Raw genomic sequence first — 22,885 nt, forward strand, 5'->3', positions numbered from 1 at the left:
TATGTGGTGCTGAGGATCGAGCCCAGGGCCTCGAATGTGCTAGGTGAGCTCTCTACTGCTGAGCCACAACCCCAGCCCTCCAAAGGCAGCATTTCTTAGGCATATCTTTTTAAATTTTTTTTTTTTTTTTTTTGAGGTGGACATGATGGTACATGCCTGTAATCCCAGTGACTCCGGAGGTTGAGGCAGGAAGATCCCAAGCTGGAGGCTAGCCTTAGCAATTTAGCAAGGACCAAGCAACTTAGCAAGACCCTGCCTCAAAATTAAAAATAAAAAGAGCTGGGATGTGGCTTGGTGGTTAAGCACCCCTGACTTCAATTCCTGAAACCACCACCCTGCCAGGCATGGTGGCACATAATCCCTGTGAATCAGAAGGCTGAGGCAGGAGGACTGCAAGGTAAAGCCAGCCTTGGTAACTTAGTAAGTAACTTAGTTATTTTATTTTGACACAGGATCTTACTAAGTTACCAGCCTGGGTAACTTAGTAAGACCCTGTGTCAAAATAAAAAAATAAAGGGCTGGGGAGGGACTGGGGTTGTGGCTCAGTGGTACAGTGCTTGCCTAGCACATATGAGTCACTGAGTTCAGTCCTCAGCCCTGCTTAAATAAAGGTATTGTGTTGATCTACAACTAAAAAAAAAAAAATTTTAAATAAAAAATAAAAAGGGTTGGGGATATAACTTAGTGGGTTCAGTCCTCAGTGCTCAAAAAAAAAAAAAAAAGAGACAGAGATAAAAGTTCAACAGAGGAGAAGATAAAGTTGAGAAAGTTTATTGGGAAACAGAACTACAGGGAAAGATAAAGACAATAGAGACTAGAAAAGAGAAGATAAGAAAGTGAGAAGAGCAATCTGGGACACCCATTAACTAACTAAAAGAAACTGGGCTCAGTGATACATGCCTATAATCCCAGTGATTTGAGATTTGGAAAGCTGAGGCAGAAGAATCATAAATTCAAGGCCAGCCTCCTGGATTTAGCAAGAACTTGTCTCAAAATAAAATAAAAAGGGCTGAGGATATAGATAAGAATATAGCCTTCCATGTCTGAGGCCCTGGGTTCCAATCTCAGTTCAGAGGAAAAAAACTCAAGAAAGAGCAAAGAATATAATAAAAAATATAAGACAATGTGGGGTTGGAGTGGGGAACAAAAATAAGCAATTTTCAAAAAAATCAGGTTACCTACACATACACACACACACACACACACACACACACGAACAAGTGTGAATGGACTTCCTATAACAACACTATGAGAAAATAGTGAAATGAAATATTCAAAAATCTAACTAGGAAGGACTTCAAATGAAGAGAACTAGTCTTACTTAGCCAAACTGACAATCAAGAATGAGGGTAAAATAAAAAATCATTTGTGTTCTTATACTCCAATAATGAATCAGCTGAAAGAGAAATTAGGAAAACAATCCATTCACACAGCCTCCCCCAAAATAAAATACTTAGAAATCAATCTAACAAAAGAGGTGAAGGATCTCTACAGTGAAAACTACAGAACACCAAGGAAATTGAGGAAGACCTCAGAAGATGGAAAGATGTCCCATGTTCTTGAACAGGCAGAATTAACATTGTCAAAATGGTTGCAAAAACACTATATAGATTTAAGGCAATTTTCATTAAAATTCCAGTGACATTCTTCATAGAAACAGAAAAAGCAGTCATGAAATTCATTTGAAAAAATAAGAGGTGCAGAAGAGCCAGAGCAATCCCTTTTGAGAAAGCAGGATACATCACAATACCAGACCTTAAATTATAGTACAGAGCTAGAGTAACGAAAACAACATGGTATTGGCACCAAAAAAAGACTTGAAGACTAACAGAACAGCACAGAAGAAACAGAGACAGACCCACATACATACAGTTACCTCTAGTAGACAAGGGTGCCATAAACAGACATTGAAGAAAACACAGCCTCTTCAACAAATGGTACTGGGAAAACTGGAAATCCACATGTAATAGAATGAAAGTTAAACCATATCTCTCACCCTGCACAAAAATCAACTCTTCAACGGACCAAAGACCTAGAAATTAAACCAGAAATCCTGCACTTACTAGAAGAAAAGGTAGGACCAACACTTCAACTTCAGGCACTGACTTCCTGAACAAAACTCCTGAAGCACAAGAAATAAAATAAAAAATCAATAAATGGAATGGCATCAAACTAAAAAGCTTCTTTATAGCAAAATAAATAATCAAGGGGCTGAGTTGTAGCTTAGTGGTAGAGTGCTTGTCTAGCATGTATGACACACTGGGTTGGATCCTCAGCACTACATAAAAATAAAATAAAATAAAGGTATTTCACATATTATAACTAAAAAACTTTTAAAAAGAAATAATCAAGGGCATGAAGAGAGAACTACAGAATGGGAGAAAAATCTTTGCCACCTGCAATTTAGATAGGGTAAACAAAGAACTCAAAAAGCTTAATACCCAAAAAAATCAAACTGAATCAATAAATGGACAAAGAAACTGAATAGACCCATCACAGAAGAAGAAATACAACTAAACAACAAATATATAAAAAAATGTTCAACATCTCTAGCAATTAGAGAAATGCAAATTAAACCTGCACTGAGATTTCATCTCACTCCAGTAACAATGGCAATTATCAAGAAAACAAGTAAGAACAAATGTTGGTGAGGATGCGGGGAAAAAGGAACACTCATACATTGCTGGTGGGACTGCAAATTGGTGCAACCCCACTGGAAAGTAGTATGGAGATCCCTCAAAAAACTAGTACTGGAACCACCATTTGACCCAGTTATTCTACTCCTTGGTATATATCCAAAGAATTTAAAATCAGCAAACTTCAGTGACAGCCACATTAATGTTCATAGTAGCACAATTCACAACAGCTAAGCTATAGAACCAACCTAGATGCTCTTCAATAGATGAATGAATAAATAATTGTGATAATGTGTAAAATGGAATATTATTTAGCTATAAAGAAGAATGACTTTATGAAATTTGCTAGTATATGGATAGATCTGGACAATATCATGCTAACTGAAATAAACCAATCTCAAAAGAAAAAAAAAAGGTCAAATGTTTTGCTGATATGTAGAAGCTAAACTGCAATACAGTGTATGTTGGGGGAGAAGAGACCTTCAGTAGCATAGACAAAGGAGAATGAATGGGAGAGGGTATAGGAATAGGAAAGACAATCAAATAAATCTAACATAATTTTTCTATGTACATATATTAAAATATCTAAGTGAATCCCACCATTGTGCCCACCCATAAGAATGAGGTTCCAATTAGAATAAGATATATCCCATGCTTGTATAATTTTATCAAAATGGATTCTGTCATGTATAACTAAAAAGAACCAACAAAATAAAAAAATGTGGTATGTACACACCACACACACACAAACAACATCTGTGCACACACTAAGTCTCAAGATATCACCTCTTTTATTTTTATTTTTTTGTTGTTGGTTCATTCTTTCTTTCTTCTTTTCCCCCTAGTACTGGGGCTTGAACCTGGGGAGCTTCTGCCATTTAGCTAGATTCCCCATCCTTTTTATTTTTAAAATATTTTTTAGTTGTAAATGGATCTTTTTATTTATTTATTTACATGCCGTGCAGAGGATAGAACCCAGGGCCTCATACATGCCTGGCAAGTCCTCTACCATTGAGCCACAACTCCAGCCCTTATTTTTTATTTTAAGATAGGGTCTTGATAAATTGCCAAAACTGGCCTCAAAGCAATCCTTCTGCTTCAGTTTCCCAAGTAGCTGGGATTACAGGCCCATGTTACCATGCCTAGCTCTTTTATAAACATTTTAAGCCTGTACAATTGTTTAAATAATTCACATGTATTTACTTGAATAAAAACTAAATTTAGGAGCTAGGTATGGTGACACATGGGGTAATCCCAGTGAATGGGGAGGGTGAGGTAGGAGGACCACAAGTTCCAGGTCAGGCTTGGAATTTAGGTAGGCCCTGCCTCAAAATAAAAAGGACTGGGATGTAACCCAGTGGTAGAATGATTGTCTTCCATGTGTGAGTCCCTGGGCTCATTCTACAATACCTCCTTCTCTTCCCCTATTCTCCACCCTCACAAAGAAAACCAGTAAATGATAAAGTTGCAAAAAGTTTATTCAGCATAATTTTTTGAAGAACCAACAAAATTTGGTATTCTATATGTAGTTATTAGAGCCAAAAGCATAAAAACAAGAACAGTAGTGATATATACCAACTTGAGCACAGCAAGCCTCTGGAGAAGAAGGAAAGGGTAGAGCTTTAGATATGCTTAATTTTAGTGTCTTTATAAATCCAAGTTTATGGGCTGGGGTAGTGGCTCAGCTGTAAAGTACTTGCCTAGTATGTTTGAGGCACTGGTTTCGATCCTCATCACCACATATAAATAAATAAGTAAATAAAATAAAAATATTTAAAAAATAAATAAATCCAAGTTTATGTGGCAAAATGCTGTGTGTGTGTGTGTGTGTGTGTGTGTATCTTTATTTTATTTATTTTTTATGTGGTGCTGAGGATCAAACCCAGTGCCTCACACACGCTAGTCAAGCGCTGTACCACTGAGCTACAATGCCAGCCCTGGCAAAATGCCTTTTTAATTAATTATTATTATTATTATTATTATTATTTTAATTGTTGGTTGTTTTAATTAATTATTTTGTGTGTGTGTGTGTGTGTGTGTGTGTGTGTGCCAGGGATTGAATCTAGAGGTGCTTAACCACTGAGCCACACATCCCAGCCCTTTTTATTTATTTTGAGCCAGGGTCTCTTTAAATTGCTTAGGGCCTTGATATGTTCTGAGGCTGTCATGGAACACGCGATTCTCCTGCTTCAGCCTCCTGAGTTGCTGGGGTTACAGGGGAGCACCACTGCCCCAGCCTTAAATTTAAAAAAAAAAAAAATTATTTATTTATTTTTAGGTGAAGATGGATACAACACAATGCCTTTATTTTTATGTGATGCTGAGAATGGAACCTCATTCTGCTAGTGCTAGGGGAGCACTGTAACGCTGAGCCACAATCCCAGCCCCTAAATTATTATTTTTTGCATTGCTGGTGATCCAATCCAGGGCGTTGGGATATTAGACAAGCTTCTAACACTAAGATACAAGCCTGTCCTTAATTTTAATTTTTTAAATTAATTAATTAGTTATTTTTTGCTGCACTGGGGATTGAACCCAGGAGCACTTTACCACTGAACTCCATCCCCAGTCTTTTTAATTTCTCAGCCTCAAACTTGCCATCCTCCTGCCTCAGCCTCCCTTGTTGCTGAGATTAAAGGATTTTACTGGCTTTAATTTTTACTTCTTGTTGTGTCTGGCTGACATCTAGGGTCTCCGCTCTATCACTGAACTGCATCCTCAGCCCTTGCAAAAATGTTTTGATGTCTGTTTATTTATTATTATTGTTATATTTTTGGTACTGACGATTTAACCCAGGGCACTTTACTGAGCTACATCCCCAGCCCTTTTTTATTTTATTTTTTTTGAGACAGGGCCTCAGCTCAGAGGCTAGCATCAAATTTTGGTTCTTCCTGCCTCAGCCTCCCCGAATCACTGGCATTACAGCCACCAAGTCGGGCTGATATCTATTTAATTGTGACAGAGATGTGTATTTTTGTACTCTTCTGCATGTCTCTAATCCTTCCTAATTTACAAAACTCAGACACACAGTCAGGGCTCCCAAGGTCATTTTTTTTTTAAAGAGAGAGAGAATTTTTTAATATTTATTTTTTTAGTTTTCGGTGAACACAACATCTTTATTTTATTTTTATGTGGTACTGAGGATCGAACCCAGCGCCCCGCGCATGCCAGGCGAGTGCGTTACTGCTTGAGCCACATCCCCAGCCCCCCAAGGTCATTTTTTAAAATATTTATTTTTTAGTTATAGGTGGGCACAATATCTTTATTTTATATTTATATGGTGCTGAGGATCGAACCTAGTGCCTCATGCATGCTAGGCAAGCGGATCTACCTCTGAGCCACGACCCCATCCCCCGCCTCCCCCGCCCCCGCAAGGTCATTTTTATAGACATCAACATTTATGAGAGCTGTTTCTGTACTGAAGAAGGGGAAATCAGCTGAGGCCACTGGGCTGGTTTTAAAAAGTGGGGTTGGCATGTTGCAGAAGCTGGGGTTTGGAGAGGCCATAGGGTCACTTGGGAAAGAGCCTGGGAAATGGGCCAGGGCTGCGGACGGAAAGGGTTGCGCCCGGCGGGAGGGTGTTTGTGCAAAAGTGAGATCCAGGTTGGGGAAGATTTGGTGGTAGTGGTGGTGGTGGGGGGGGGGGGGGGCCTCCAGCTCCAAGGCGGCCTTCCAGGGAAACACGGAGGGAAGAGGGCACAGGAGGAGGACCGGCGGTAGACTTTAGGCCCCGCGCTGAATCAGCGCACCCCCAACGCGAGGGTTGAGGAAAAGGCTCATTCAAGCTTAGGTCGCCCAAGTTTCACCCGTGAAGTTAAATCAGGGTCGCCCGAGGAGGGTGGGGTACGGACAAAACTCTTCTAAACGAGGCACGTCAATCCAAGGGCCATCCCTGAGGCAGGGGAGTGGCAGCGGAGTGGTCCCCAGCGGCTGCCGCACACCGGCTCCCTTCTGCTCCGCTCTCCGGGTCTCCGGAGGCTGCGGGTCCTGAGCCAGGCTCCAGAGCGCCGGCGAGGCCCTCGGTCCGCCCGCGCAGGGCCGGGCTGCCGGCGCGCGGCCCGGCCGGAGGCGGGAGGCAGGCGGGCGGCGGGAGGCCGGGCGCGCGGAGGGCAGGGCGGGGCGGGGCCGGCGCGGGGCGGGCCTCAGTGCGCTCGCTGCCGCTCGCTGGCTCCGGGGCCGCGGCGGCTCCTCTGCCGGGTCGCGCCGGACGACGGGCTTCGGGCGGCGGCTTGGGTGGCCTGCGGACGGACGGACGGGTGGGTCGAGACGCAGGCCCGCGCCTGCCGTCTCGCCTCCTGCCAGCGCGGGGCCCGCGCCATGGCCGCCTCGCCGGGCTCGGGCAGCGCCAACCCGCGGAAGTTCAGTGAGAAGATCGCGCTGCACACGCAGCGGCAGGCCGAGGAGACGCGGGCCTTCGAGCAGCTCATGACCGACCTCACCCTGTCGCGGGTGAGGCCCCGGCGGCGCAGCGAAGCGGGCGCGGGCGGGACCCGCGCGGCGGGTGAGAGGTCGAGGGGCTGAGACGACTGCGGGGCCGCGCGGGGGCCGCGTTGAGGCGGCCGCGGCCTCGGAGCTACCCAGCCTTCCGACACCCGCTTGCCATTTGCCATCTCCGAGGAGTGGGAGGGTCGCCCGGCTGGGTGCGGGGGTCGGAGAAGGGCCGGGCTCCGCGGAGGCCGGCGGCGGTGTGAGGGCTGCCTGAACCGGAGGGTGACCTGGAGCGCGGAGAGGAAATCGCAAAAGGCGCGGAGGCCGGACGGAGCCGGGGCAGTCTGGCTTCTCACTGCTAGGTCACCCACCACAGCCAGCCCTCCTGGACTGTGGCGTGGAAGGCCGCGGGGCCCGAGGGTCCCACACGCTCCATCAGGGGAGCTTGGTGCACACAAGCAGTAAATCCAGGGCCCACCCCGTGGTGGTGTGGGGTCTTGGTACCACGATGCGAGTCTGTCGAGTTTGTGACTTTCCTCCTTTGCTTTGAAGGTATTTTATTACGTTCAGTTTGCTTTGTTCAGCACTAGATATTTAGTGTGAACTGACAAGGTGCACAGAGTGGCTGATGAATGACAGGCACCCAGAGGAATAAGTAAGGCTCTAGCAAGGACTAACACCTGGCAAGGTTAGGTGACTGGATTGCAGCAGAGGAAGATGGAAAGCCAACAGGAGTGCCAGCGCGACTCGCAGAAGAGGGTCAGCATGGGCGGTGCAGGCCTTGAGGATCCTGAATGCTGACCTTGAAGAACCACAGGGAGGATGTGTAGATGCTGAGGGCCGGGGTGAAGTGGGGAGCCCAAAGCAGAACTGCCAGCAGAGTTGCAAACTGGTGGTCTCCTGCTCTTGGCTGAAGAGTTACTTTTTTTGGTCAGCGTAACGTTTGGAAAAAAACTTTGAATTTGTTGCCAGATTTTTTTTTTCCCCCATTGGGAGATTTCCACATAAAATCTAGATTTACTTATTTATTTCTATTAAAGTTTGGAAGAGCTGATAACACTAATCCTGAATTCTCCTGCTGGGTGGTGGTTTTCTCTCTCAAATGGAGCATGAACCCTAGTTTGTTATAGTTCATAACATTCCCTGTTTCAGTCCCCCAAGCAGGTCCCCCATGCTGAGGCCATTTATCATATTTATTATAGTGTTTTAGTGAAGTTAAGAGGAAAGTAAAATATTTTCTGTACTTACGTTTCTGTCACACTGAGAAAAAAGTAATGTATATCTCTAGTTTCTATCTATCTATCTATGGATAGAGAAGGCCCAGTATTTCAAGAAATTTTTTTCTCATGCCCTGATCAGCTTCATTCATTATGGTCTGGTATCCATAGGCATTTACATTTGTGACCTTGGTTAGATTGGGGGATGTGTTTGACAAACTTGGAGCAGATTGAAAAAACTGGGTAGATGAAGATTGAGGTCTGTGCTGTTATGTGTTATATAGATATTTATATTGTGTATGTACAAATACATGCAATGTGTATGTCTGAAACCAATCTCCCACCCAATTCATAAATCCCCTCTCATCGGTGAGGTCATGAGTAATATATAGACTTTCTTTTTTTTTATTTTTGCAGTACTAGGGATTGAACCCAGGCCCTCACACATACACTAGGCAAACACTCTACCTAGAGATACATCCCTATCTTTTTTTTTAGTTTTATTTTGAGACTGGGTCTCACTGAGTTGCCCAGATGGGCCTCAAACTTATGATCCTCCTGTCTCTGCCTCCCAAGTAACTGGGTGGGAATATAGTATGTATCCATGAGCCTGGTTCAGACTCTTGTTTTTTAGTACTAGGGATTGAACCCAGGGGCCCTTTACCACTGAACTACATCTCCAGCCCTTTTTTGTTTTTTGAGAAATGATTTCACTAAGTTGCTTAGATTCCTGCTAAATTGTTGAGGCTGGCCTCGAACTGGCAAGCCTCCTGCTTTAGCCTCCTAATTTCCTGAAATTACAGACATGTATCATGGTGCCTGGCCTGGCTCAGACTCCTAAAGGCAAAATTTTTTTCCACAGATCCTCAGTGTTAATTTAAATTAGTTTTATTATATTACTCCTGTATGTTCAAGTATAAACTCATATATAAAGTCCTTTGCTTATAGCTGTGAGCATCCATAAACCAAAATGTGTGTGTACAAAATAAGTTCAAAGTTACAAATGCAGTAAATCCAAATTAACATTAATGTGAAGAAAGCTACTTTGCTATACTGAATTGAAGCTATCAGTGTGAATATTGTGAATTTAGCACGTGTAAATAACTATATCCCATGTGATAATTTAGTCACTACTTTATTCTAATTATGATGCTACTTTGCCCTTTGTTCAGTGCAGAGAGTCATTTACATGTTAATTCTTCTTGTGTTTTTTTGCTCACCAATTGCAGGAAAAATACTAGTAGTTGGATCCATTATATTCATAAACATGCAAATGATTACATTGAATTTGCCTACTAATATTTGCTGATTTAAAAATTTTTAAGGGTTATTTTCATAAAGAAATCACAAAACTGAAATACTTCTTATAGAAGACTCAGGTCTCCAAGCATGTATCTATAACATCCAAAACTCCAAAGATGTTAACTAGAAAATAATCTATCTAGTTCATAAATTGGTTGGCAATATCCTGACTTTCTATTATTAACCCATGTCAGGCACACGAATCAGGGGGATAGACATCACTAATTGATCTAAATACTCTAATTTCTACTCTGAGCTTGTGTTGGACTTCAAGTTTGTCTTCTTATAATCATAGCCAATCCCTTCAGAGTTGGTCTTAAATCCTGTTCTCCAAGTAGGTTGTATGAACTAGATTATTATTATTTTTTCTATTCTAGCTTTAGAGGTTCAGCCTTATCAGGATACATTGGGAGGTTTTTGAGAAGGGAGTGGTAGGAGGATTCCTTCCAAGGTGGTACCTGGGATGGGAAGGAAGTGGAGGCAGGTATGTCAGGGGAAAAACTATTTATCGTGTTGTTCATTCATTAATGTATTTATTTGTTAGCATTTGAGTAATAATTATGTGGTTAATAATGTGTGTGTGTGTGTGTGTGTGTGTGTGTGTGTGTGTAGGGGGTAAAGACATGGTGCTTCCCTTTAAAGATCTTATTAGTTTGTTCAACAAATACTGAATCCCTAGTATGTTCCAGAGATTATAATGGTCATTGGGGTTATATAGTAGTGAGTGAGCAAATCAGTCTTGTGATGTGTTTTAGGATCTAGTGGGGAAGACATTTAACAAAGAAGGCCACATTTTGATAAATGTTACAGTAGATAGTAGAAGTAGATAGAACTCTGGGCTTGTATGGTATGGGAGTCCTTGCCTCTTCTGATGGCCTGAAGGATCAGAGGGCATGGGGAAGGCATTCAAAGGTGTATGTGTTAAGGGAGGGAGTGTTGCAGGCACAGAGAATGGAGGTTCATCGGGGGAATGAGGAAGGTGATTTCAGATGGGACTGAAGACTTCTCAGGGATCAGATTGTAGAGATGGGATTTGGGAGTTGATCCTAAGGACAATGGGAGGTCACTGAAGAGGTGAAACAAGGGAGATTTACATTTTCAAAAGATCCTTCTAACTCCATAATGGTGGCTAGAATCAAGGAAGAGGTAGCTGCAGAGAAACTACCATATTTGTCTAGGAGATGTGTTGGTAGCATCCACTAGGATAGTAGTGATGAGAAGGTAGAGAGGGGAACAGATTGATACTTAGGAAGTACAAAGGACCAGATTTGGTGAACGAATGGGAGAAGTAAGAAAGGAGGGCTCAAGAGTGATTCCTAGCCGTAGGCATAAGCCATTTCAGGGTGTCCTTCATTAAGCGACACTGGCAGCAGGGTTGGTCTGTGAGGGGATATTGAGTTTGCGGTGCCTGTGAGGCCAGTAAGTGGAGATGGTTCAGCAGGCAGTTGTTTAACTGGTCCTGGGGCTCAGGAGGGAATGCTGAGTTAACCATACAAATTTGGGGATCTTTGGTGTGTAGCCACAGGAGATTCAGATGCCTAGGAAGAATTTGTAAAACAGATATTGCTGCATCTTGTTTTTGGCTTTCTCATGTATTCTTATTTTTGTTCTCTTTAGCCCCAACTGTGGATTTTTGTTGTTGTCATTTTTGTGTTGTGTGTGTTTTTTTTTTTTTTTTAATTAGGACCAGCAATGAGTATTGGGATTTTACATTAAAATCTAGACTCTGGCTTCTTTTGAAAAATGAGATCATTTAGTGACACACCCCACATTTCTACATGGCAGCAATTGCTGGGAGCTAAATATTGGCTGCCCCTTTAGATAGGGCATGTATGTGGTCTTCAGTTTGCCACAGTACCTGCCACTCCCTATGATATTCCTCATGATTCCAGACTTCTTTACTAGCTTATCTTTTCTACTTGGCAACTGTAGGCATTCGAATTTGTTTCCTTCCTATGAAGTAAAACATAGAAGAGGACCTAGGAGAAACCCAAGGAGCCCCACCATTTAAAGGAGAAGTAGAGGAGGACCCAGCAAAGAAGACTGAAGGACAACCGTAGAGTCAGGGGTGGGGAACACCAGAAGGATTATTGTGAAGAGGAGAGAAGTGGGCCAGCTGAGCCCAGTGCTGCTGATTTGAACTGATATGAGGAGGATATGTCTTTTGGTCTAGTCATGTGGAGGTCACTGGTAACTTTGGTGAGAGCCACAGCATTTACTGCTTGGTAGAAGGTTCATTGTGAGGCTCTGAGGATTGGAGAAAATGGAGACAGGTTGGAAACTGTTCCAGAAGTTTGACTGTGAAAGGCAGCTTGTATTGAAAAAACTACAGGATAAACTCAGCACGTCAACATGGAATGTTAATTTGGTTTGAATATTTGGGAAACATCATCATCATCATCATCATTATCATTACAATTGTTGTTGTTGTCGTAGTCATCATCATCATTATTTTGTGGTTCTGGAAATGGAACCCAGAGCCTTTCTGCCAATGAGTCACACCTCCAGCCCTTTTTATTTTATTTTGAGACAAGGTCTCCCTAAATTGCCCAGATTGGCCTTGAATTTGGGATGCTCCTGCCTTACCTCCCAAGTCACTGGGATTACGGGTGTTGGCTAACATGTCTAGCTGGAAAAACCATTATTTTTATATTAAAGTAAATAAACCATAGAAATATTATAGAATAGTGAGGCCTCTGAGAGAAAAATGGACAGAGAAGACTAGAAAGATTAGGTTTGGGCTAAATATTGAGTGCTGTTTTTTGGTGGGCACTGGGCTAATCCCTTTGTGTTGTTATCTCCTGTTGTCCTGAGAATGACCCTCTAGTCTGTATTGAGAATTTCCTTCATTTTGTGGAGGAGTATGTAGAGATTTGGAGAGGTTACATGGCTGGTAAATGGCAGAGCTAGGGTTTGAATCTGCCTGTCATGTTGAATGCCAGTACACTCAAAAATGTCCCCCACAAGGACATTCAGTTGTTTCAGCAGCATTTGTTGAAAATTCTTTTCTGTCCCTATTGAGTTGCTGTGGCACTTTGGTAAAAGATCAGTTGGCCATATATGTGAGAGTCTATTTTTGTACTCTCTTCTGTTTCATTGGAATATAGATCTCTCTTTTTGATAATAGCACACTCTCTGGATTGCTTATGTAACTTTATAGTAAGTCTTGAAATCAGTTTGTCCTCCAGTTTAGCTCTTTTTAAAAATTGCTTTGGTTATTTTAGTTAGATCATTTTAACATCTATAATTTTAGAATGATCTCGTTGTCAATTTCAATAAAAAAGATTTGCTTTTTGTTGTTGTTTGATCTTGGTGCTAGATACTGAACTCAGGGCCTCAAGCATGGTAAGCATGTGCTCTACCACTGGGCTCTACCCTTAGCCCTCTTGCTGGGATTTGGACTGGAATTGTGTTGCTATTGTGAGACTTTTCTTTTCTTTTTTTTAAATATTTTTTTCAATTTTTTTTTTTTTTTTTTTTTTTTTTAGTTAGTTATCGTCAGACACAACATCTTTGTTTGTATGTGGTACTGAGGATCAAACCCTGGCCGCACACATGCCAGGCGAGCGCGCTACTGCTTGAGCCACATCCTCAGCTCCGAGACTTTTCTTTTTTTAAAAAATATTTATTTATTTATTTTTGATTAGACACAATACCTTTACTTTGTTTATTTAAATTTATTTTTTAGAAGTAGTTGGACACAATACCTTTATTTTATTTATTTATTTTTGTGTGGTGCTGAGGATTGAACTCAGGGCCTCGAATATGCTAGATGAAAGCTCTACCGCTGAGCCACAAACCCAGCCCTATTGTGAGGCTTTTTTTTTTAATTTTTTAATATTTATTTTTTAGTTCTCGGCGGACACAACATCTTTGTTTGTATATGGTGCTGAGGATCGAACCCGGGCCGCATGCATGCCAGGCGAGCGCGCTACCGCTTGAGCCACATCCCCAGCCCCTGTGAGGCTTTTCTAAAAAGGAATTTCGGAGGCTTCGGTCTCATTTCATATAGGTATTTAAAGAAATTCCGCTGAAGTGTGTGACCATAGGTTCCTAACTCAAGTTACAAGCTGAGGTCTGTAAGGAAAATGAGTAGAGGGGCCAGGAATGAGATGATAAATGGTAGATTATCCTGGGCCATAATGGAGGAATAATAGAGTATGCCTTGGATCTGGGTAAACAGGAGAACCCAAGCCCTGTCCAAACCATCTGATACTTTGGGGCTCTATCTAGTGTTGCCATGCAAGCATATAGGTTCAGTGTTTTTGAACTTTCAGTCAAAAGAAGTTGGAAGCCTAGATTTTTATGCAGTCTTCTACTTTTTAAAAATTGAAATTTAAAACATTGAGTGGGTTAACATCTTGTGGCTCAAGCAGAACTCTGTCTAGGCTGTCACTCTGTGACCTCTATCTTAGGCTAATCATTTTTTAGTCTTCATTTTCAATCATCTGTGAATATGAAGATGTTGAATACAGACTCAAATTTCTTTAGCCCAATGATTCTAAATTTCAAAAGAGGAAAATATAAATATAACTCAAAGTTTTTAGCGGTAGCTGAGAATATCTGCATAAATGATAGTGGTTTGAGAAGTTGTCCAGGGCTTTACATATCATGTTATTTATTTATTTATTTATTTTGGTACTAGGTATTGAAGCCAGGGTGCTTAGCCACTGAGCCACATCCCAAGCCTTTTTTAATTTTTTTTTTTTTTTTTTTTTAGAGACAGAGTCTCACTGGGTTGCTTAGGGCCGTGCTAAGTTGCTTAGGCTGGCTTTGAATTCATCATCCTCCTGCCTCAGCCTCCTGAGCTGTTGGGATTATAGGTGTGCACCATTGTGTCTGGCTATGTCTTTTCTCTCTTAATTCTTTATGAAGGAGGCACCAGAATAATTTGGCCAACCACATGAAAGCTCTAGGTTACAAGGTCAGGTATTTAGATTCCAAATTCAGTGTTCTTTATACTATAGGGCAACAGTCTCTGAAGGTTCTGGAAATAGGCCCCTTGAGAGGGAGAGCAGGAATGGGGCGCTGTGAGAGGGCCTTGAGCTCAGTTGAAGGCAGGTCCTTAATTGGAGTTAGAATTTAGCTTGGTTGAAGTATTGAGGTTTTGGGGTAAGGGTTGAAGCTTTTGTGAGAACTTTCTGAGGGCAGGAACTTTGGCATATAATCATTTTAAGCCAGTGCCTGGCATTCTACTTACTGACACACAGTTAAAGTTTTTATACAAGTGAATAAATGGATTGATTGATCCTTTGAAGAAGGAATCAAAGGCTTTAGATCAAGGTGTTCAAGAGTTTCGTTTGGAGAATTTCAAGGATGGATGGAGTCAAATGTTTCTGGTAAATGCTTTTAGAATGTTAAGATTGAAGGCTGAGAGACTTATAACTCAGCTCACAGGTGGAAAAAGCTTGCCATGTCCTCTTTCTCATATTTGACTCTGAGATCTGGATTTTGATTAATATATTATAACTATCTCCCTCTGGCGTATGTTGGAGAAATCAGATATTATGGGTATAAGGAAGTTAAAGATACCAAAGAATTTTATATGCTTTTAAGATTTCCAAACAGGTACATATTGAAATATGGAATGATAAAATGTCTGGGATTTCATTTCTTTCTTTCTTTTTTTTTTTTTTTCTGCTGGGGATTGAACCCACAGGCACTTTACCACTGAATTATATCCCCAGTCCTTTTTTTTTTTTTTTTTTTTTGAGAGAGAGAGAGAGAGAGAGAGAGAGAGAGAGAGAATTTTTAATATTTATTTTTTAGTTTTTGGCAGACACAACATCTTTGTTTGTATGTGGTGCTGAGGATCGAACCCAGGCCGCACGCATGCCAGGCGAGTGCGCTACTGCTTGAGCCACATCCCCAGCCCCCCAAGTCCTTTTTATTTTTAATTTTGAGAAAGGCTCTCACTAAGTTGTTGAGGCTGACCTCAAACTTAAATCCTCCTGCCTCAGCCTCCTGAGTTGCTGGAATTACATGTGCGCCTCACCATGATAGCTATCTAAGATTTCTTTCAGTGGGTAATGGAAGGGGTAAAGAAGAAATAAGATCGAACCTAACTTGATAATCATTGAAGCTTTAAGATGGACAGGTGGGGTTTCATTGTATTCATCTCTATTTTGTATGTATTTGAAATTTTTCATGATAAATATTTTTAAAAATCAGAGAGCTTTATAGGCTCAGCAGTACATTTAGTTCACTGGCCTTTTTGTGAGTCTGTAAGTAGTGAAGTTGCTGAGAGAAATGGGAGAAAGGAAAAGAATATGGCCGAAATAGGAATGTGAGCTTTGAGTGAGGTAACTGTGGCTTGACCTTGAGCAAGTCACTGAACTTCCTTGAGTCTGGGACCCCAGGTCAGTAAAAAACAGAGTAATGCACTCTCCCTTGCATGGTTTTAGGGAAGGTTAGGGACGAAGTGGGCAAAGCATCTGAGGACAGCACCCCATCCATCCTAGGAGCTCAGATCTGGTAGTTTTTATTATTATTAACAAACAGTAATGAAAGAGTCAAAATCTGCCTCAGGCTCTCATATATGACCTCTTTCTTCCTATATGAATTATAAGTACCAAGGGTTATATAACCACAGAGCTAATTTATTACTTTAGAAATAGAATTCATAAGACCTGACTGGACTACTTTGGGGTTTTTAAGAATTGTAATTAGTTTACTGCCTTTTGAAAAGAGATATAAGAAAGAACTTACAGAAGAAAGGCTTATTAAATCAGTGGGGTACCATTTTATACCTACTAACTTGGCCTCCTTCACAAAAATCCATATTCAGGGTAGATTTCATAAAAATAAAAGGAGATCTGTAGAGGAAATGGAGAAAAGGAGAGGGAGGCAAGGAGGGAACCAGGGGTGGGATACTGGGGAGTGATATTGGTAAATTATATTATATTGTGAGCATGAATGAATAAGTAATAGTAAATCCTATGATTATGTATAACTGTAATGCACCAGTAAAGAAAAAGAAATAAAGAAAGTAAAAAAAAAAAAAAAAAAATCCAGGCCAGGTGTGGTGGTGGTGCGCTCCTGTAATCCCAGTGGCTCAGGAGGCTGAGGCAAATGGATCACAAGTTGAAAGCCAGCCTCAACAACAGTGAGACACTAAGCAACTCAGTGTGACCCTGTCTCTAAATAAAATACAAAATAGGGCTGGGGATGTGGCACAGGGGTTGAGTGCCCCTGAGTTCAATCCCCAGTGCAAAACAAACAAACAAAAAAACACAACAATCCATATCTAGAGATTTAGTAATTGCTCTTTGGAATATGTTCTAAGGCAGTGATTCAGAAGAAGAAATATTATATGGCTACAAAAAATTATTCTGTAGCCAGGCACATATAGGGGCATGCCTATAATCCTAGTGACTCTTGGGATAATGAGGTGGGAGGATTGAAAATTGGAAGCCAACCTCAGCAATTTAGCAAAACCCTGTCTCAAAAAAAAAAAAAAAAAAAAGAAAAAGGCTGAGTATTGGTTCAGTGATACCCTCAAAAAAGGAAAAGAAAAAAAAAAAACAAGATTATCTGTTGACATTGAAAAGTTTGTAATGTAAGGGTGCAAAATTGTACTTATGATCCCAAATATGCAGTTACTTCAAATGAATGTAAATGGAGACTGGGAAAGAGCATGGAATAAGGGTTGTAGATAATGGCTTAGTTTTTTAAGAAATTCTTTGTTATTGTTAAAGATTATGCCTCAATGACTACACTTACACACTCAAAGACCTTGCAAGAGTACCTTACTGTCCTGGCACGTGACATTTGGATCATGGGTAGGTTCTTTCCAAAAATGGAGAAGTAATCAAATATCAGAAAGCACCGGAAACTTGAAGGTTATGTTCATTTAAGTAGAGAAGAAACTGAAACCAAGACTCATTCTTGGACTTTTCCACTACAAAATATCGCATTTTGATGCTTGCTGTCATCTCTGAACAGTCTTGAAATTGTTTTGTTTCCAGGTTCAGTTTCAGAAGCTTCAGCAACTGCGCCTTACACAGTATCATGGAGGATCCTTACCAAATGTGAGCCAGCTGCGGAGCAGTGCCTCAGAGTTTCAGGTACTTTCAGATATGTACTTTTTTGACGCTGAATGGAGTGTAAAAAGTTAGGCAAAGATTATCTCTAAAAAGATTAGATTTTGAAGGATAAACTGGGCCTATATACAGTTTAGTCTTTTTCTTGGAATTCTATCAATATTCTCTTTTGTAGTTTCTATAGTACAAGTAATGTTATTTCACAAATGACCAAAGACAGCACTATCAAACATGCTCTAGATCCTGGGTATCATCTCTAGCACTGCAAAAAAATAAAAAATAATGGGGCTGGGGTTGTGGCTCAGTGATAGAGTGCTTGCCTAGCACGTGCGAGGCCCTGGGTTCGATCCTCAGTACCATATAAAAAAATAAATAAGTAAATAAAGGTAAAAAAAATCTTAAAAAAATAATAAAAATAAAATAAAAAATAATATTAACCACAGATAATATTTGGAATTTTCTAATAGCCACACTAAAGAAAAATAAACCATAGAATTAATTTTAATATCATTTAAATAATTTGAATAATTGTTTAACCTAATATGTCCAAAATATGATCATTTCAACATGTAATCAACATAAAAAATATGAGATGTTTCACATGCTTTTTTGTACTGTCTTTGAAATCTTTTGTGTACTTTACACTTAAACACTTTTCAGTCTGGATTAACCGTATTTTCCTATCTTCATGTGACTAATGGCTACCTTGTTGGACAGGGTAGGTCTAAGGCATAGATAGTGGTCTGTATTGCCTCTAGCTTAGTGAAGCGTCATCACATGCTTTAATCATTTACTTCAAGAGCCTCATGCAAAACAATGTGGAATCAGTGTTTCAGACAATGGTATTCTGGTACTATTGTTAAGATCTGAATTGGACCCACTCTGATATCTCAGTCTCTGAAAAAGTAGGAGACTGTCATTCTAATCACACAACTTAAGATTTGGTGTCAGCCTTTAAGGTGAAGCAAAACTTGATTCCTTTGGATACCTTTCCATTTTTAAAACACTGTCTTTATTGTAGAAACTGCGCTCACTTTTTCAGAGATAATCTGAAGTATTTTGGAGCATTTTGGATTTCAGAATTTTGAATTAAGGATGTTCAGCTGGCTAGATCTATATTTGCATTCTAAATTCTGGAAAGTTCTGAAATCTTAGACACTTCTGGTTTCAGGCATTTTGTAGAAAAGAATACTTAACCTGTACTGTTTTTTTTTTTTTTTTTAAGAGAGAGAGAGAGAGAGAGGAGAGAGAATTTTTTTTAATATTTATTTTTCAGTTTTTGGCGGATACAACATTGTTGTTTGTATGTGGTGCTGAGGGTCGAACCCGGGCTGCACACATGCCAGGCGAGCGCACTACCGCTTGAGCCACATCCCCAGCCCCTGTACTTTTTTTTTTACTTTGAAACAATTGTAAACTTACAGAAAAATTGAGAGTATAGTACTAATAACATTTTCCCTTTGAGAATAAGTTGCTGATGTGATGCCCTGTAACTCCAGAATATTTCAGATGTATCCTAGAAGCAAGGATGTTGTCCTATATAACTAAATATAGCCATCAAAAAATATTAATAGCCATGCATTATTACCATCTAATCCTCAGACCTCATTTAGATTTTACCAAATAGCCTCGTATTGTCCTCTATAACTGGGTCTAAGAAGATCTAGTTCAGAATTATAGATATTTAGTTATTATTGTCTGTGTTCTTCTTTGATTGGAATAGTTTTGAGTCTTTTATTTTTGACATTAAAAATTTATTTTTGACTGTTGTGACCTTGCCACTTTTGAAGATTATTTTGCGGACTGTCCCTCAGTTGGGGTTTGTCTGTCATGTCTTTGTGATTAGATCCAGATTATGTCTCTTTGGCAGGAATAACATAGAGTGCTTCTGTTATTATATCCAGTAGGCACCTGATTTTGAGTGGTCCTGTTAACTGAGGTGGATCTGTCAACTAAGGTGAATCTGTCACGCTTCTCCACTTTAAAGTAGTAACTCTTTTCCCCTTTGTAATGAGGTGATACATCTTTGTGAGGTAATACATTCTCCTGATCTTCATTAAACTTTCAATTTACACTTATTTATTTATCTCCCAGTATGGTTTTATGGGGGTTTCCTATTTTATTCAATGGATTTTAGTCTATAACTAAAATTATTTTCATTTCAATGCTTACATAATAGGAATTCTTACATGATAGGAATTCTCTTCCAAACAGAAAAATTTTGACATACTGATGAAATAAAGGGAGTTCATCCCCGCCCCCCCGCAATTTTTTTAAAGTAAATCTCTTTGGGGTACAATTTACAATTTACAACTCTATGCCATATAATCACCATCATAATCAAGATGCAGAACTGTCTGCCATCCTAGAAAGTTCCCTTCTGTCCCTTGATAATGGACTTCCACCCCAACCTTCAGTCTCTGGGGACAACTGATCTGTAGTTTTGCCTTTTCCAGATTGTCCTGGAAATCAAAAGTGTGTGAGTCTTTCTGTGTGTATTTGTATGTCTCTGTTAGCAAATCTCCCTCTTTCTTCTCTTACAAAGATACCTTCTCTTACAAAATTAGGGCTCATACCAATCTAATATGACCTCATTTTAACTTGATTACATCTACAAAGGTTCTATTTTCCCCTCCCTTCCTTCCTTTCTTTCTTCCAATAGAATCTAGGGATATTTTATCCCCTGCCCCCACCTCTGCTTTATTTTAAATTTTTTAGGCAGGATGTGCCTAAGTGACTGAGGCTGGCCTCAAATTTTTAATCCTCTTGCTTCAGCCTCCTGAGTCTGTGGGATTATAGGTGTGCTCAGTGCCAGGTTTCTGTTTTCAAATAAAATCACTTTCACAGGTTCTGGGGTTAGGACTTAAACATATTTAAGTTCTCCAGAAACATTTTTTTTGGGCGGGACATAATTCAACCTATTACATGCTTTTATCAGTTATTCATTCCTTCTATTGCCAACTAATGTGGTATAGGTGTATATAATTTGTTTATCTATTCATCAGTTGATGGGCATTTTTATTGTTTTCCACCTTTTATTATTAATAAAGACACTATTGCTGGGTGTGGTGGCACACACCTATAATTCCAGTTACTTGGGAAGCTGAGGCAGGAGGATAATGAGTTTGAGGCCAGCTTCAGCAATTTAGTGAGACCCTCAGAGCTTAGTGGGACACTGTCTCAAAATAAATAATAAAAGGGAGGCTAATCTCAGCAATTTAGAGAGAACCTGTCTCAAAAAAAAAAAAAAAAAAGTTGTTGGGGTTGTGGCTCAGTGGTAGAGTACCTGCCTAGCATGTGTAAGGCTGGGTTCAATTCTCAGCACCACATATAAATAAGTAAAATAAAGATCCATTGAAAACTAAAAAATAAAAATAAAAAAATTAGGGCTAAGGTTGTGGCTCAGTGGTAGAGTGATCGTCTAGCACATGTGAGGCCCTGGGTTCGATCCTCAGCACCACATAAAAAAACAAATAAATAATATAAAGATGTTGTGTCCAGTTAAACTAAAAAGTAAATTTTAAAAATTTTTAAAAAATTAAAAAGAACTGGGGATGTAGCTCAGTGGTGGAGTGCCCTTGGGTTTAATTCCCAGTACCAATAAAATAAAACATACAAACAACAACAAAAAAGCCACCTACACCCAACCCAAAATAAAGTGGCTCTATTATTTCACATTTCCACTAGTAAGGTGTGAGAATTTCAGTGACTCTGTATCTTTTCCAGCACTTAATGTATCAGTTTTCTTTAATAGCTTTATTTTATTCATTTATTTTATGTGGTGCTGAGGATTGAACCTAGGGTCTCACATGTGCTAGACAAGCACTCTACTTTTAAAAATTATGGTGGAAAAAAAACACATATTTGTTATCTTAATCACTTAAAAATGTACAGTTCAGTGGCATTAAGTAAATTCATATTGTGCAAACTCTCTCCAGAAGTTTTGGATCTTACAAAACTGAAACTCTATACTTATTAAACAACAGTTCTTTTTCCCCCTTTCCCAGCCTCTGGCAATCACTGTTCTACTTTCTGTCTCTATGAATTTGACTACTCTAAGTGCCTCATGTTGAGTGAATCATAGACTATTTGTCTTTTTGTGACTGTTTTGTTTTACTTAGTATAATGTTCTCAATTTCATCCATGTTGTAGCATGTGACAGGATTTCCTTCCTTTTTAAGGCTGAATAATATTCCATTGTGTGTGTTTAGCACATTTTGCTTATCCATTCACCCACTTGGATTTTTTGCATCTCTTGATTTTAGTGATCAGTGTTGCTCTGAACATGGTGTATAAATATCTCTTTGAGATTCTGTTTTCGATTATTTTAAACATATACCCATAAGTGGGGTTGCTAGATCATGTGGTAGTACAGTTTTAATTATCTCAGGAGCTGCTTCAATGTTTGCTATAGCAACTGCTTCACTTCACATTCTTACCTGTAGAACACAGGGTTCTAGTTTCTCTGCATCCTAGGCCCATAGTCGTTACTTTCTGTGTTTTGTATTTTGTCCCCCCACCCCCACCCAAGTAATAGCCATCATAATAGGTGTGAGATGGTGGTATTTCAGTTTTAAATATTTTGGTTCTTCTAGTACATGTGTAGTGGTATCTCCTTGTGGCTTTAATTTTGCATTTTCCTAATAACTAATGATGGCGAGTATCTTTTTGTATGGTAAAATGTCTCTAGATCTTTGCTCCAGTTTTTAAATTGAGTTGTTAATTTTCTTATTATTGAGATGTGAGAGTTCTTTTTATATTTTGGATACCAGCTCTTTAATCAGATATGTGTTTTGCACTTATTTTCCCCAGTGTGTGGCTAATTTTTTCATATTCTTAACAAAAATTTGAAGAGTAGAATTTTTACATTTGATGGAGTTCTGTTTATCAATTTCGTCGTTCTTTTGTGATTTAGGCTCTTTGTGCCATATATAAGAATTCTTTGCCTAACTCACTATGATTTTTTCCTATGTGGTTTTCTAGAAGTTTTATAGTCTTAGGTTTTGCATGTAGATAATTATGAGTTATCTTTTTTTCTGTGGCATAAAGTATGGGTTGAGGCCTTTCAAATAGGGTTTTGAATTGCTTTGGCACTGCCTGTTGAAAAGACTTTCCTTTCGTATTGAATTGCCTAGTCATGTTTGTTGAAAATCAATTGACCATATACATATGAGTCTATTTTTAGACATTATCTTCAGTTCTGTTGGCCTCTTTGTCGTTTTGCTAATACTACACTGTCTGATTGCTGTAACTTTATAGG

At 39.8% G+C, this 22,885-nt stretch overlaps 1 protein-coding gene across 2 annotated transcripts in view; it reads left to right on the top strand.

Annotated features, from left to right (window-relative positions):
* The first annotated feature begins 6,767 nt into the window (after nucleotides 1-6,767).
* Nucleotides 6,768-22,885, top strand: part of Crtc3 (CREB regulated transcription coactivator 3) — a 108,960-nt gene continuing 92,842 nt past the window's right edge. For both annotated transcript variants that reach the window (XM_076851298.1, XM_076851299.1), the window contains exons 1-2: nucleotides 6,768-7,085; nucleotides 17,551-17,649. In XM_076851298.1, coding sequence (XP_076707413.1) covers nucleotides 6,954-7,085; nucleotides 17,551-17,649 — 231 coding nt within the window. In that variant the 5' untranslated portion in view covers nucleotides 6,768-6,953. The remainder of the gene's footprint in view (nucleotides 7,086-17,550; nucleotides 17,650-22,885) is intronic.

This window comes from Callospermophilus lateralis, chromosome 3, assembly GCF_048772815.1.
Source record: "Callospermophilus lateralis isolate mCalLat2 chromosome 3, mCalLat2.hap1, whole genome shotgun sequence".
In the NCBI taxonomy this organism is placed as follows: Eukaryota; Metazoa; Chordata; class Mammalia; order Rodentia; family Sciuridae; genus Callospermophilus; species Callospermophilus lateralis.